Below are 14,420 nucleotides of genomic sequence, written 5' to 3' on the forward strand. Positions count from 1 at the left end.
ACTTCCTCTCCAGAGGAACAAGTGGCTCTAAACTATAAAGCAGCAGCCACAATTTGGTTTGGGGCGGCCAAGCAAACAAAGTCAGAAAGGGATGCCTCACTAAGTTTCATGGCGACAACATGGGTCCCTCCATTCTCTGTGTAGACAGACCAACTACCTAAAGCAGTTGGAATTTTGACCTTATGCACCTAAGGAAGCCCGTTCTCTGTAACTCACCAAGGCTTTTTAGGACTCAGCCATTTCCCTTCGGGCCCAAACTGCCCGCGGGAGCTAAGGAAGGGCTCAGAGCCGGCACCGCTAATGCTTGATGGTCCCACTTCCCCACACACCCCTCATCCCCCCAACTCAGGGTGCTGCAAGTCTGCTGACATCCAAGCGGTGCAACAGCTACTCTCCTTGCTAAAGGCGCTATGGGAACAGTTTCATTGCATGGACTTCACAAGCATCTAGACTCAGCATCTATTTGGCTGAGGAACGTAGCAGGGAAGGGATTAGCTTTCCTCCCTAAAAGAGGAGTTGGGGCCAGGAGGTTACTAAGGGCAAAGGTAAGCTGCGAAGGGCTAAAAGGAGCAGAGGGTTCCAATGGCATGGAGCCCTCGTCTCATTCCATTCCTTGCATGGCTCTAGAATCTATCACACACATACACACAGTGGAACACTGGGTGGCCCAGTCACCTGGTTCTAGATGAAGAATAGGAAAATGTTGATAGAAATAAGCTCTCTGAGTGTTCTGCATCTCTGGAACAGAGACATTAAAGCAAAACCCGAGACAAAGAAAAGGAAAAACCAACAACAAAATTAAGAGGCACTTTTAAAATCCCCACATTTAAAGAGAGGTACAGCCAAATACAGAGAAGGATGGGGGAGGAGGGAGGAGGATACCAGCCTGCTGGATGCTAGACGGAGACACGACGTCTATCTACGGACCCCTCTCTCCCTTGCCCAGAAGCAACTACAAAACTACTTGGAAAGGCTAAGTTAAAAAAGGGGGTGGAGAGTAAGGGTTGGAGATACTAAGCAGCAAACCTTGTCTGGAGACTCTGCCCTCAGACAGAGAGTAACCAGACCTCATAGAGTGAACAAGTCCAGGGGGTTAAGGACGTACCATCTTTCCACAGTTCGGAGACAAATTTATCTGAGGACTGATGGAGCAGGGTGGCAATGTTGTCATTCAGAGGGTCCATGTTCTTCATCAGCCATTCGTCAGCTTTATAGTCGACCTGAAAGAAGGAGGATTCAGTTATCACAAGAAACGGGCAGCCTGGGAATAGACGTGACTGGGGAGAGAGCCATTACCCAGACCAGAAGGATCATGTGTGTGCTCATGGCAAGGCTGGTCTGCAGAAACTGGGAATGACCACATGCTTGAGAGTTTAACCATTAAGAACTTCAAGTCACATGGAGGAAATGGGTATTCCATAGAGATAGCCTTAGCAAAATGTCTTGGGGAAAAAAAACCTGAAGTTTCTTGGGATATATAAATGGCAAGATTTAGTCCTGATGGATGGAGCTTCTCAAATAAGGTGTGATTAAGCAGGAGAACACAGATGGCCTTGACAACAACATCATACGCCAGTCAGATGAGCTTGGGCCCAGACACAGGGCCCCTTCCTGAACCCTGCAGGGCCTCCTTGGGCCAAGGATGCCCGGTCTCCTGCTGTCCCCTCTGCATCCCCTCAAAGAGAGACACAGTGCTACTTACTTTGCCAGCATAGTGAATGATGCAGAAATCAGCTTTGTCCTTCAGCTGTTTGGGCTTCTGGAATTTAGGGTGCGTGCCTTGTTCCTGCACCACTTTCTCTACAAAGCTTTTGTCCGTGGCTTTCGGGAACCAACACTCCTCATCTAAGAGCGCCAAAATGCCAGGGGGGCCCGCCTGGAGGAAGCAGAGAACAGGGCAAAAGAGTCAGGCTTTGAAGTGGAAGAAACCAGTTGTCCACCACACACTGAGAACTGGGTCTGATAGCATAAATTTTCAGATAACTGAAACCTTGAAAACAAGGGAAGATGGGTTTTACTGAGAATCAGGAGGGTCTATTAATCGAAACATAAATTTCCTAAATGATTCAAGTTAGTTCATGTTTTACGGAAGGACAAAAATATTAGGGCACATTTTCCAGACCAGAACAACCGTGCTCGGTACTCCAGAGGAGGATGCAAAATTGGTCTGCATAAATGGATAATAGAGGTTAACCGGGAATTTAAGTTTCATTCAGCCTCACATGTAGGGGTGCAATGGACGGCCTAGTCAAAAGTCATGGGGGCTGACCTCAAACACTTAATCATCCAAAAGGAAGTGACTCAATTTCTAAGAGGCCTGATTTGCATATAAGTGCAAGAAAAGCCCGCTTTGCACACATAAAAAGGAACAGGAAGCATTGGAAATCTAAGGGCTCACAATCAGGACCAGGTCTCTCTACAAGATCTTTGGCAGAAAGATTTCTTGTTACAAAAGAGTTACAGAGAGAACATGGCCATCATAGAGAGAGAGAGACATTACATCATGCTTTGCACTGAGGTTTTGCTGTTATATTTCATGCCCAAAGATGCGCGAGTTCCTGTTGGAAAGTACCTGACTGATACTAGGGCATTCACACTGTTCCTTGGCCGGGGCTAAGTTACTAAAGACCCAAGACCAGGCCGGCTTACTGGTCTCCACTGGGAGGATAAAGCCTTGGACTGACTGGCTCAAACTTGTCATTCCTACAGAACAAGCAAACAAGACGCTTGGCCCCAGCCCCAGAAATCAGACCATCAGGATGCTCGGGCTAAGAGGTGCTGATCCACAAGTGGCAGCGGGCGGGCCACACTTTACAGATGGCAAAGGTTAACTGACCCAGCCTGGCAGCCCGTAAGCTGCCTAGACCTGTCTGAGGCTCCTCACAGACCCCTGAGGATGGAGGGGAGTTGCTTACGGGCTTCTCGATGAGGTCAATGCAGGGCTGCAAGTCCAGGCCAAAGTCAATGAAGTTCCACTCAATGCCTTCGCGCTGGTACTCCTCCTGCTCCAGGATGAACATGGTGTGGTTGAAGAGCTGCTGAAGCTTCTCGTTGGTGTAGTTGATGCAGAGCTGCTCGAAGGAGTTCAGCTGCAAGGAGGCCAACAAGAGGAAGGTGAGGCTGGGACTGCCCAAGGACTCCCCCCATGATCCCCTGGGAATGAGTCAGTGAACCAGGCCTTGTGCCCCAAGAATGGTGAGGTCGGGCTCTCCCCCCCCCCAAGAATGAGCCTGATGGGGTGGATGCCCCCATCACTGTCAAGAGTAGCATGGCAGGATGTCAGATTCTTAGGGGGCCGGGCATCTAGCCCACATCCAAACTACAAGATGCCCAGGCATTTCAGGGTGCACACCAGCTGCCACTGAGGCTACAATAGTGATGGGGAAAGGCTCACATCGAAGATCTCGAAGCCAGCGATGTCCAGGATGCCAATGAAGGAGGCCCCCTGCCTCTTTGTCTTGTCCAGGGCCTTGTTGATGCGCATCACCAGCCAGCGGAACATCCGCTCGTAAGTGGCTTTAGCCAGAGCCTCGATGGCGAAGTCGGCCTGTGAGGGAAGGGAGGTGGGGGAAAGTCTGCTGAAAAGGTGACTAAGTGTGCTTCCCCAACCATCATGAACCTCGCACATGTGTGTGTCTGTGTGTGTTCATTCCCTGGTGCCCCAACAGCAGACCTTACTGAGAGGGAGAAATCGAACGCTCCTTGGTATCTCAGCGTCCCAGAACAGGAACGAGTAGTTTACTGCTATTAATCAAGACACAATGGTGGCAGTGTGGTGTGGTGGGTAGAAAGCCACCAAGTCATAGGAAGGGTCCCACAACCAAGTCTCAGCTTAAAGGGATGGGCCAACACAACCCCCTCTCACTCCCCACCTGTCTCAGAAAACGGATCTGCCTTCCTCAGAAAAAACCAGTCTGGCCTGTGTCTCTAGGGGAGGTAACACATCCGGGGAAGTGGGACACTGCATCTATTTTTCGTTTTCTTTTCAATGTATTCTCCCCCTTCTTCCACTTTATTAAAAAAACAATTTTAAAGGCCCCAAACTGTGGGCCTCTCTGGGAAGGAGAATGGAACTAGAGACAGGGTAAATGTAAAATCTAAAGATGTTGCTAAAAATCTAATGTTTTTTAAAGAATATATTCAATAACCATCTGTTACGAGGCGGTGTGATGGCAAGGACTTACCTGTTCTTTGGTCTGGGCTTTCTGGACATAATCTCGTCCCACCTTGATTCGAGGGGTGAGGATGCCTCGGGTGAAATCAGTCACGTTGATGCCCAGAAGATGGGAAACCTTTTGGGCAGCTGTAGGCGTTCAGGTACCCAGGATCAAGTGAAGAAGAGAAACAAAAGTCAAACCCTCAGAATGAGGAGGACAGTTGGGAAGAATAGGCCAGTTCCCTGCCCTCCCAGCCACTAGGCCACATGGCCTCCAGCATAAGAGACTCAAGTCCTAAACAAAGGCTCAGGAGGTTCAATCACACTTTGCGCCTCTGAAAGCTGAAGAGATGCAAAGGTAAACCTGTAGATGCTGATCCTAAAACTCTGCATGAAGTATGAAAAGCACCTAAGCTTAAGACATCCCCCACCATCAGGTCCATCCAGGCCAGTCCCCCGAGGGACAGCCTCTCTTTGGCCAGATCCTTTCCCTGAGCTACTTAAATGCTCACAGGCTTGGGACGAGACGGAGGTAACAATTTTACTGCTTGTGACAAGGCTCCCCGGCCTTAGCACCTTCCCTGCCCTCTAGGTCCTGAATGCCCCCAACCTATCCCACCACCCAGACCTTGTCATCCGCCCAAGCCCAAGGCCCTTCTAGTTGTCCATGTGTGGTCTCTGCTAATCACAGGGGACTGTCTCCTTTTCTATGCACAGTCCTCGTGTTTGGGAAATGTTTCCAAGTTAAATACAACAAGATTCTGCTCCTCAGCTCTCTGGAGGCAGGCAGGACAGCCCATGGGCTACACGGCGGCAGGCCGACCGTTCCCAGCGTCTCACGAGTCTCTTACCTGTATTGTCAGGCATGGAGGCCTGGTCAGTGTTGCGCTCCTTCTTGAAGGCTATGTTGCCGAGCTGAAGGACGCCCGAGATGACTTTCAGCAAGCCTGTGGAGTGTGACACAAAGGCTAAGTGAGGAGCCGAGACACGCCAACAACCCAGGACGTGGGCCTGCTGAGCCTCCTCGGGCAGAGCTCCGAGCCCAGGTCACCCTGCCAGGTCAGCCTGAAGAGAGACAGCTCTTCACTCCCAAGGCTGTCAGGGCACCGATCCAGGGATGAGCGGGTGCTCCCTGACCTGATCCCTCCTGTCCTGCACTCAATGAAATCTCCGCTTTGCTCAGGAGCCACATCTCATCACCTCCTCCAGGAGGCCACCCTACAGGCCAAAAGCCATCTCCCTCTTCTTCCAATTTTACAATCACTGCCTTAAAACACTAAGTGGCCCTCTTATCCCAGGTGACTGAGCACATGTATTCTCTCTCCTGTGTAACTGCTGGGCAGCCTTGAGCCGTTTATATTTCCATTGAACAGAACCAGATTGGGACAAACAGCTTCTTTCTCATCCAGACTTAACGGAACCGAAAACCTTGGAGAACTGAGGCTCCAAAGCCAAGTCAGAGGCAGAAGGGCCACCAGATGTTTAGATGGAACCTCCCTGGGCCAGTATGGCCATGCCCAGGGCTCACTCCCCCGTAGTTCAATAAGCCACAAAGTTCTCTCTTGGCAGAAAAGCAAATGTTTCCTATTCTGAAATCAGATGCTAAGTACACCAGAGGCCCAGGGATCCTCCTTCCATTCAACTCAGCTGAAACAGAGACCAAATACTCTCACTTCCTCAAAAGATAGCCCCTGGGGATCTCAGTAGTAGCTGCCACAGAGCCATGGCCCACAGTGACATTTGCAAGAAAAGAGAATGGCAGCAGGATGGGAGGAGAGGGGAAGGAACACCTTCCTAGTACCTGGGCCCCCAGCCTCACCCTTCCCCGCTGATGCTGCAAAAGATGTGAGCCACAGCAACAGGCCACGCCTATTTCTTCCTCGATCTCTGCCCCTTCAAGTGAACCCAGCCTGAAGCCCTCCTTGTCCCCAACGCAGCCTCCGTACCCATCTGCTCTTCCTCAGGAATGCTCATGATCCTCATGGCTTCCATGGTCTCCTGGAACATATCCTTGTCCTGTTGGCCTGGAATGGTGACGTGTCCATTGGACAGGAAACGATACTTGTTGTATGGCTCCAACAACAGGTCGGCTGCAGAGGTGACAAAGAAAAGGCAAAAAATGTATGAATTACGGCACTATCCTGTGCACAAAGAGAACCAGGAACTGAAAAACAAGCATCGAAAACCTAAGCAAATGACTGCCTACTTTCTAGGCCCAATGTGGAAGGAAGTTGGAGTACATGAGAAATCCGGCATGTTGGCCGCTCCAAGCCCAGGCCCCCAAGGTAACTCTCTGTGAATCTTCACATATGTACATGAAGAGTAGATTTGCTTTTAGCCTTAAAAGATCTGCCCTTCTGAAAATACAAGGTGACGACCCTCTTGGTTGGGCCTTTGGGGCTGCCTCTCCTGCCTTGGCTGTTTCCTGCTCCATCTCCCAGCAACTCACTTTTTAAGTGTTCTCCAGCCCCAGAGAGCAGGTAGTAGAAAATATGGAAGGTCCGTTCCTCCTTGGCTTGACGGATGGCCCGTGACTTCTCCAAAAGGTCTTTGAAAATGTCAAGGAACTATTCTGGGTAAAATGCAATGGAAGGGGAGCTCCCTACAGAGTTAGAACTTCATCAGGAAAAAACATTATGTAAAAAATTCAAAACAAATCATGTGAGATCCAGTCTATCCAAAGTAGAGGTTCTAAGAAATTGTTCTTTTTACTTCACAGCACTATCTTGGGCAACTTAAAGGGTATTTTTCTCAGACACGCAAACAAATTATGGGATTATCATGCCCTTAGTGGAGAAGGGAACTAGATTCAAAGTAACCTCCTTCGAGTTCTGAAAGCAATATGGTGGCCAAGCCCGAGGTCAGCTTGTAGCCAGCATACGCGATGCGCAACCAAACTCAAAATGCCATGCTCGTCACTCTACCAGACTCCTTTAAGAAACAAAGAACAACTGAGTAAAATTTTGGCCCTCCCTTTGTCTGAATTATCCCTTTTCCTTTTACGAGGTGTTTACAGTACCTGAAGGTAAAACTGGGTTGAGTGTTTGGACACAGGTCTATATGCAGATCAGCATTAAGTAAAAATTCTAGCTGTTGTGTTGTCAGCTGTTTTCATGGTTTTTTGCAAAATTTAACTTTCTAATTTTAACTTTTAAAAAAAATTATATATCTTTATGATACTAAAAGATATGCTACTGATATGATCTAAAACGATACATATTTTATGCATTTTTGCGTTTCTAAACTTTTTCTTTGTTGTCTGCTGAAGGGTTTGATAAAACCCTGGGTCGTAGCTCTGCCCTGGTTGGGATCCCAACCCCAGAGAGAGACAAGGCCCCTGGAATGGAGGACCCGGCAGAAACAGGGAAGTCCCCTCCTAAGGCTTGAGTCACTCCACCTCAGACTCGGTGAAAGAATCAGCAGCAAGGATACAAGTCTCAATATTGGCTCCCACGATGTAGCCATTGACATCAAAGTTGATTCGAATGAACTTGCCCTGAGGAGAGACAGAGAGAAATTTGAGAGCTTGCCCCCTGGGTCCTAGCGGGCAGAGCTCACTCTGCTGCCAGGCCCGGCTCACGTGCGGGTGCTGGGAGGGCTGGGCTCTGATAGATCACGCCGGCAGCAGGACCATGGTGAGAGCCTGCGAACCGGGCCATTTTACTCGGCTCCTCAGCCACGGCCCCTGCTGGCCTCGGAGAAAGCAGATTTATGTGGCTTTAAGAGGCTCTCAGTCTGTCGGGGAGGGGGAGTTAGTATGAGAACTGCACCCGGTGTAATCCCCCAGAGGCCAGGACCTCTGACTGAACAGGAAAGAGCAGCGGTGGCTGGCTCCAACAAAGCATGCTGTCTCTCCTGGGCCCGTGCTGAGCGTGGCAGGAGGTGGAGGATGGATACAGGGCAGGGCAGGGCCAGCCCCAGCCCCAGAACGGGGAGGCGACACCGGGGTGGGTGGAAAGGCAGCCGGGGAGGAGCGGGACTCCTATGGAAGGTGGCCAAGCAGGAGAGGGCAGGAGCTACTCACAAATCGGGAAGAGTTGTCGTTCTTCACAGTTTTAGCATTACCGAAGGCCTCCAGGATGGGGTTGGCCTGCAGCAGCTGCCGCTCCAGCTCACCCTGCGAAGCAACCCAGGGAAACAGTGACGCTCAGCGACCAGTTTGGCTGTTTAACAAGCCCATCAGAACCAGGCCTCGGGGGCCCGAGGGACCCGTCCTACGGGGATGCACTGCCAGCCCCTGGCCCAGGAGGAGACCCTCAGACTCAGACACTCGCAGGAGCGTGTGGCCCCCTACAACTGACTCAAAAGGAGAACGGCGTGCCACGGCCCTCTCTGACCCAGCATCAGGCAGCTCTGTCTGGTTCCGGTGTTCCTTGGTTCCCAGATTGGGGCTGAGGGGCCCTGGCCAATCACTAACCTCGACCAAATTTCTCTACCTCCAACTGAGCTGAGGGAGAGTGCCCGCATGCCCTGTGGGCAGGGGGATGACCACGAGCCACAATCTCAGAGAAGCGAGCTCAGGCCCAGAGGGGCCCATGTCATGCAGGAGGTAAGAGAGTATTTGGTGGGCATCCTCCAAGCAGCCTGAGGACCCTGCCAGGCCAGCCCTACACAAGTTTTGGCCCACAGGACCCTCAGCGGCACTGACAACAGGGCAATAACACAATGGCCCCGGCCATTTTTAATGGCTTTTCCCACCCACGAGCAAGAATGCTAGTTAGAGGGCACAGCCTCCCTATCGTGGCCATCTGAGAGCTCAGGAACCTAGGCCGGCTCGGGGTGACTCAGAGATCCTGCCAGGCTTTATCCCTGGCTAGGAGGCCAGAGCGGGCACTAGGCACGCAGGTCGCCCATCTGCCTGTGGTCCGGGCTCGGCCCCCTCTGCCCCCCCGAGGCATTCCCTCACTGGGGATCGAGGGCAGCCACTTGCTGCCCATGGGTTAGAGGGCTGCCTCAACTGCTCCTCTTGCCACCTCTTGGCGGGTCGGCAGCCCTGCGCGAGCCAGGCCGTGGCCCGCACTCATTTATGAGGGATAGGCTCAGGGCGGGTTCCCCGCGGAGAAGAGGCCGAGCACACTACATACACGGCCCCAAACAGCACCCAGATGCACGAGGGCAGCAATCCCGCTTAGGAACACAAAGAGCCGACAGACCTGCACCCGCCTACAATGTGTCAAGGTGGCTAGAACTCGGGCCAGGATTTCTACAAATAGCCAGAGAAACCTTTCTTTCCAGACAACGTGGATCAGCAGCGCCACGCCCTCCCCATGGAGAAATCGCCAACAGGCCAGACCACAAGGCATAAAAATGAGCGCAGCGCGACTGCCCAGATGTTCCTGGCAGCAGCAGACAGCAGCTAGCCGGCTTCCCGCTCACTCCCGCGCTGCTGACGGAGAGCTGGCTGCCCGGCCTCGGGGAGCAGTCTGGGAGGAGGCTCAGAGAAGCCTCCTCACTCCTCCTGCTGACGAGGGGGGCTCTGGGAGCCCCTGCCCGCTTCAGCGGCCGCACCTTCTGCTGCCCCCAAAGGAAGCTCCAAGGCCCACGACCGTGACCGTGCAAAGGCAGCTCGGCACCTCAAGGGCTCCCGCTCTGAGGGCGGAAGGAATGCCCCACTGAAAAACCCAACAACTAATTGATGGGTTCTTTTTTTTTTAATCTAATTAACCATGCTGAAGATTTTAAAATGCAATTAGCTCAGTATAATATACAATTATGAGCTCTTTTTAATCTAAGTTAACGGCTTCTCAAAAGACAGAGCTTGCACCTGGGTGATGGAGCCATGAGGACACGACAGAAAAGCCGGCTTAGCCGAGGTGGCAAGCTCTGCAGGGCCACGCTCCCGCCTTCTACCACATTTTGTCTCCAGAGAAAAGCCTGCTTGGACCCCGGGCCCAGGCAACCGCACCTAGATGGAAGGGAGCCGGGCCTTGGGTGCAACGAAGATAAGTGACAGGTAAATAGAGATCGACCGATCAACTGACATAAATCAGTAGGTCTTTCCTTAAAAAGACTATATGAAGCACTGGCTTGAATAATTTAGCAGGTCCATCCAACCAAAGAACAAGACACTAAGGGCCAGTGGGGCTTGAAGGCCCAGTCCCCATCAAATGAAAGGAGTCTCAGAAACGGCCACTTTCTTTCTCCTCTAGGAAATTTCCCTGATTACTCCAAACCACACAAACTATTCCTGACTAGCGCCTCCTCTGTATTCCCATCTGGCAGAAGAATCTGTGTGGGGTCGAATCCAAAGACAAGGCAGTGTGTCCACCCCCCTTGGAGAGGGCAGACCACTGGGATTCGTGAAATAGTTTACTTCACTGGAACACAAATTTTTGTAAAAATTTTGTAAAAAACAAAAACAAAACAAAACACCAACAACAAACTAGAGTTGGAGACTCGAGCCCCCAACCTTGTGTCTGTGTCTTAAAAATAAACCTCCAAAAAAGTGAGAAGCGGAAAATAAAAGTGGGGTGGGAAAGAGGGGAAAAAAAAGAAACTTAAAGAGTTTCTAAATATAACCACTAACGCCCCATGGAAAAACCATCAGTCGTGCAGAGTTTGGCACCCAGAAGGTTCCACTTGGTTCAGTTCCAGAAAGTCTGTTCTCATTAAGACATTAGAGTGTCCACACCCCAGGTCTGCATGCAAAGACACCTCCCCCTGCACCCCACTTAGGGATATGCTGCACACAGCCCGCCCAGATGTCTAGTACCAAGAGTAGCTAAATACACCGTGACGGCTACCGAGGACACCACCGGCACCGGCGGTTTCTAGAGAAGCTCAGAAACGTGGGTGCTCGTGAAAGAGAGAGACACACAGTCATGCTTACGGCTGACCGCCAGCCCCGCAGCGGGAGAGACTGCCCTGGAGGAGGGCCTGGCAGTCCCATCGGCCTCCAGGCGGCGGGCAGTCCCATCCCCATCTGGTTTTCAACAGAGGGGTCAGGTCCCAGAGGAGGGACGTTTTGGACACCGCTGGGCCAAGTTTCAGGTTAAGGGGCCTGGAGTGTGGCTCACTGAGTAGTAAAGGCCGGGCCACGAGGCCCTGGGACCAATTAGCAGTAATGGCTCCGAGCCCAAAAGCAGGTCACTGAACCACAAAACTCTAGCCTTCAACCTCCCCTCCGAAGTCAGTGAGCAAGGTCCATGAGAGTCATTCTACTGCGGGTGACACGGTGTGGAGTGAAAAGCCGATCGGGGGAAAATCGGGGACACACGATGGGGAGAACACACATTCCTGGTGCAAAACGTGCAGTAAACGTGCGGCTCACCTAGCGAGGACCCGACTGATGAGTTCGACCATAATCCATCAAGGGAGGGGGGGAAAAATGCACGTGAGACAACTCTCGAGGTGGCCTCTTTTCCTGGGGGGACAGCCCCCACTGGCATTAGCGCAGGACTCCGAAGTACCCGGGTGGAACCGACGCCTGCCCAGCAACCCCGGCCTGGCATGGGGATGGCCAGCTCCTCAGCCGGGTGTCCAGCGGGGGCCAGGCCGTTGTACGGACAATCTCTCGTCTCCCCCCACCGGATCACACATCGCTGAGAGCTGCCGTGGCCACGACATCCCCCACTCCCACATCCTGTGGTCAACCCGGGCAAACATCCCCCCAACTCAGGTCCCCAGCCATGGACTACCAGGGTCTGGACCATCCTGTTTTGAAATCTTAGTTAATTTTTCTAAATTGCTTTTGCTTTTTGTTTGACTGTTATAAGGGGTGATCCTCCAGAAGAGGGAGGTAGAGAAGAATAAATTGGGCATTGTCTCTCTCTCTCTCTCTCTCTCTCTCTCTCTCTCTCTCTCTCTCTCTCTCTCTCTCTCTCTCTCTCACACACACACACACACACACACACACACACACACACTCAACACACACAATAAAAATGGTTTCCTTTCGTAGCCTGAGAGCCAGGCCCAGGCTATGAGGAAGCACTCAGAGTAGGCCTTCAGTAGGAAGGGTCTCACACACAATCTAGCAATTTCTCCAAAAGAGCTACCTACTGACGTGGCCAACTTAGGCCTCCACCAATGGTGTCCTGGTGGTCCCTATGAAATGTGAACAAGAAACACAGCTGCCTCGGTGCACATTTCCCAGAGATCACGGGAAGACTCCGGGTCCAGCCAGTGCCAATGGCACCAAGACCAGTGGGCCCCTCCCTGACCACCCGCCCGAGGGGAAGCAAAGGAAAGCGAGAGAAGAGACTCACCTGGTCCTTTTTGCTCTTGTGTGAAGAAGCCACATAAGCCAGGTACTGAATGACCTTCTTGGTGTTCTCGGTCTTTCCAGCTCCTGATTCCCCCCTGACAAAGAGATCCAAGGAAGCTCTGAAGCGGGCGGGAGACCCTCCTGGAGGACACTCCCAGCTTCCCCAGTTCTCCCCGGCTAAGCACACTGTTGGGCTGGATCTCCTGGCCCATCCTGGGGCTCCCTTCTCTCGCACTAACGGTTCTGAGTGTTAGAGCGCGGCTGGGTTCTCATGCCCTTCCTATTTGAGTCTTCCCTGTCCCTGCCAATGGTTCTGCTACCGCCACATTTTGAGGTCATCACCCTGGGACCAAGATTCTTGGATTTACTTATTTCTCCCCTTCTTCTGACCCTTCTCTCGTTCCCGTCCTAGTTAGTCATGGCTCAGAGCACTTTTTTCACTCCTCTCCTCCCCTCCAAACCCTTCTCTGGAGCAAGCTGCTTTTGCAGGGGCCTTTGTCCCTTCCCCTCTAGACCACTCATTCGGAATTCTGTCCTGCACGTACAGTCCTGTGAGCTCCTGCTTCAGTCTGGGTCCTTCAGGAGAGCAGAGCTTCCGAAATACCCACCATGAGCCGCGTGCCCCACTCTATGATACGTCTATATTGTTGCGTTTGCTGATCTCATCCCATCTTCCCCACTTTCTGTTCCGCCCCCACCTTAAGGGCAAAATACCGAACTGGAGGCGGGCTCATGGTGGCAGTCACCGGGAGTCCCAGACCTTACTGTGACCACACTCCACTCTTCAGGTCGTCCCCTACCTGGGTGTGCCATGTCCCTCCCGCCCTCAGTCCCAGTCCCCTGGAGTGCCCACAGCCGTTCTCTCAGACATTCATAAACCTCTTCTCCTGGCCTAGGAAGCTCCAGCCATGGGATCCCAATCCCCCCGATGACCACATTGCTAGCTACGGCCAAGCACGTTCTGTGGAATCCCTGCTTAGAGAGTTTCCCATGATCCTCAGGAGGCCTGGCAGAAGTAAACTTGTGTCCATAGCATGGCCAGGTCACTTGGCAGCTTTCACATCCAACTCATTTAGGAATGAATTATAGGCAGCTGCTGGGGGGTGGGTGGGGTGGGAGAGTGGAGGGGTCAAAGGGACTTAAACTTGTTTTAGTTCCTCAAAAGTTTCCTTAGATTAATTTTTTTTAGACCATTAACTCTTTCAATAAGAAGCTTGCTTTCCTTTTGGAAGGGAGCAGCGCTGTCTGTGGCTTGGGGAGTCAGGAATTATCCTTGCCCGGGGAGAGCAGACTTCTGTCTGGAGCTGAAAGCGTCCTCCGCATCTCCTTGACGGAAGATACATTAAATCCCCCACTGTGAGATAAAGGACATTCCCAACTGGAAATAACTAGAAGCTAAGCCCTGCCGCTTGGGAAAAGGGATCTGGGAATCAGGGAGATCAAAAACATTCCAGAAGGAAGATTAATTCTTCTTCCCGCTCCTTCTCAAACATGGGGCAGGCCAGGAAGGAAACATGGAATGTAGCATCAAGACATTTAAACAACAAAAATCCACTTACGTGCACAGAATGGACTGGTCTTCTCGATCTGGAACAAAGGAAAGAGTGAGACAGATCAGAATGAGCTTCCGCTCGCCACAAAAGCCCTTTGTTCGCTCAGGAAAGGGAGTCCCGCCATTCCCCAAAACGTGAGAGGGCCAAGGGGGCTCCGAGTGCTCCCGGGCCGGGCCGGCGTGGCTGCAGAGGTGGCCACGAGTCCTTGCCGGGAGGAAGCTCCAGGGCGGCAACGACTTGAGCTGAGCGAGGAACCCTGCAAGCTTCCATTGTCTTTGGGGCACGTTACCCACCCGGATGGCCTACAATTTCCCACCAATCCTGCCTTATGAACACGTAAGAGAAACCCGGAGGAGATAATACAGCTCCACCTGCAGCCATGGACTTAGAATGGGAGTTAACATTTTCCCTCAAACTGCCCGCTACCCTAAGCCAATTCCAGGAGAAGGGAAGGGCATTATTTACCTGGTCCCTGCCTGGAGGCTTTAGGGCAAAGTCTTGCATT

General features: G+C 52.0%; 1 protein-coding gene across 2 annotated transcripts in view; it reads right to left on the reverse strand.

Moving 5' to 3' along the window:
• Positions 1 to 14,420, reverse strand: part of MYH9 (myosin heavy chain 9) — a 79,518-nt gene that overhangs the window by 16,441 nt on the left and 48,657 nt on the right. For both annotated transcript variants that reach the window (XM_074271574.1, XM_074271575.1), the window contains exons 4-15: positions 13,922 to 13,949; positions 12,364 to 12,457; positions 8,181 to 8,273; positions 7,589 to 7,652; positions 6,606 to 6,704; positions 6,103 to 6,246; positions 5,008 to 5,103; positions 4,185 to 4,303; positions 3,395 to 3,547; positions 2,916 to 3,089; positions 1,703 to 1,876; positions 1,106 to 1,220 (exon numbers count right to left, since the gene is read on the reverse strand). In XM_074271574.1, the coding sequence (XP_074127675.1) occupies positions 1,106 to 1,220; positions 1,703 to 1,876; positions 2,916 to 3,089; positions 3,395 to 3,547; positions 4,185 to 4,303; positions 5,008 to 5,103; positions 6,103 to 6,246; positions 6,606 to 6,704; positions 7,589 to 7,652; positions 8,181 to 8,273; positions 12,364 to 12,457; positions 13,922 to 13,949 (1,353 nt within the window). The remainder of the gene's footprint in view (positions 1 to 1,105; positions 1,221 to 1,702; positions 1,877 to 2,915; positions 3,090 to 3,394; positions 3,548 to 4,184; positions 4,304 to 5,007; positions 5,104 to 6,102; positions 6,247 to 6,605; positions 6,705 to 7,588; positions 7,653 to 8,180; positions 8,274 to 12,363; positions 12,458 to 13,921; positions 13,950 to 14,420) is intronic.

The sequence above is a fragment of the Sminthopsis crassicaudata genome, chromosome 5 (assembly GCF_048593235.1).
Source record: "Sminthopsis crassicaudata isolate SCR6 chromosome 5, ASM4859323v1, whole genome shotgun sequence".
NCBI lineage: Eukaryota > Metazoa > Chordata > Mammalia > Dasyuromorphia > Dasyuridae > Sminthopsis > Sminthopsis crassicaudata.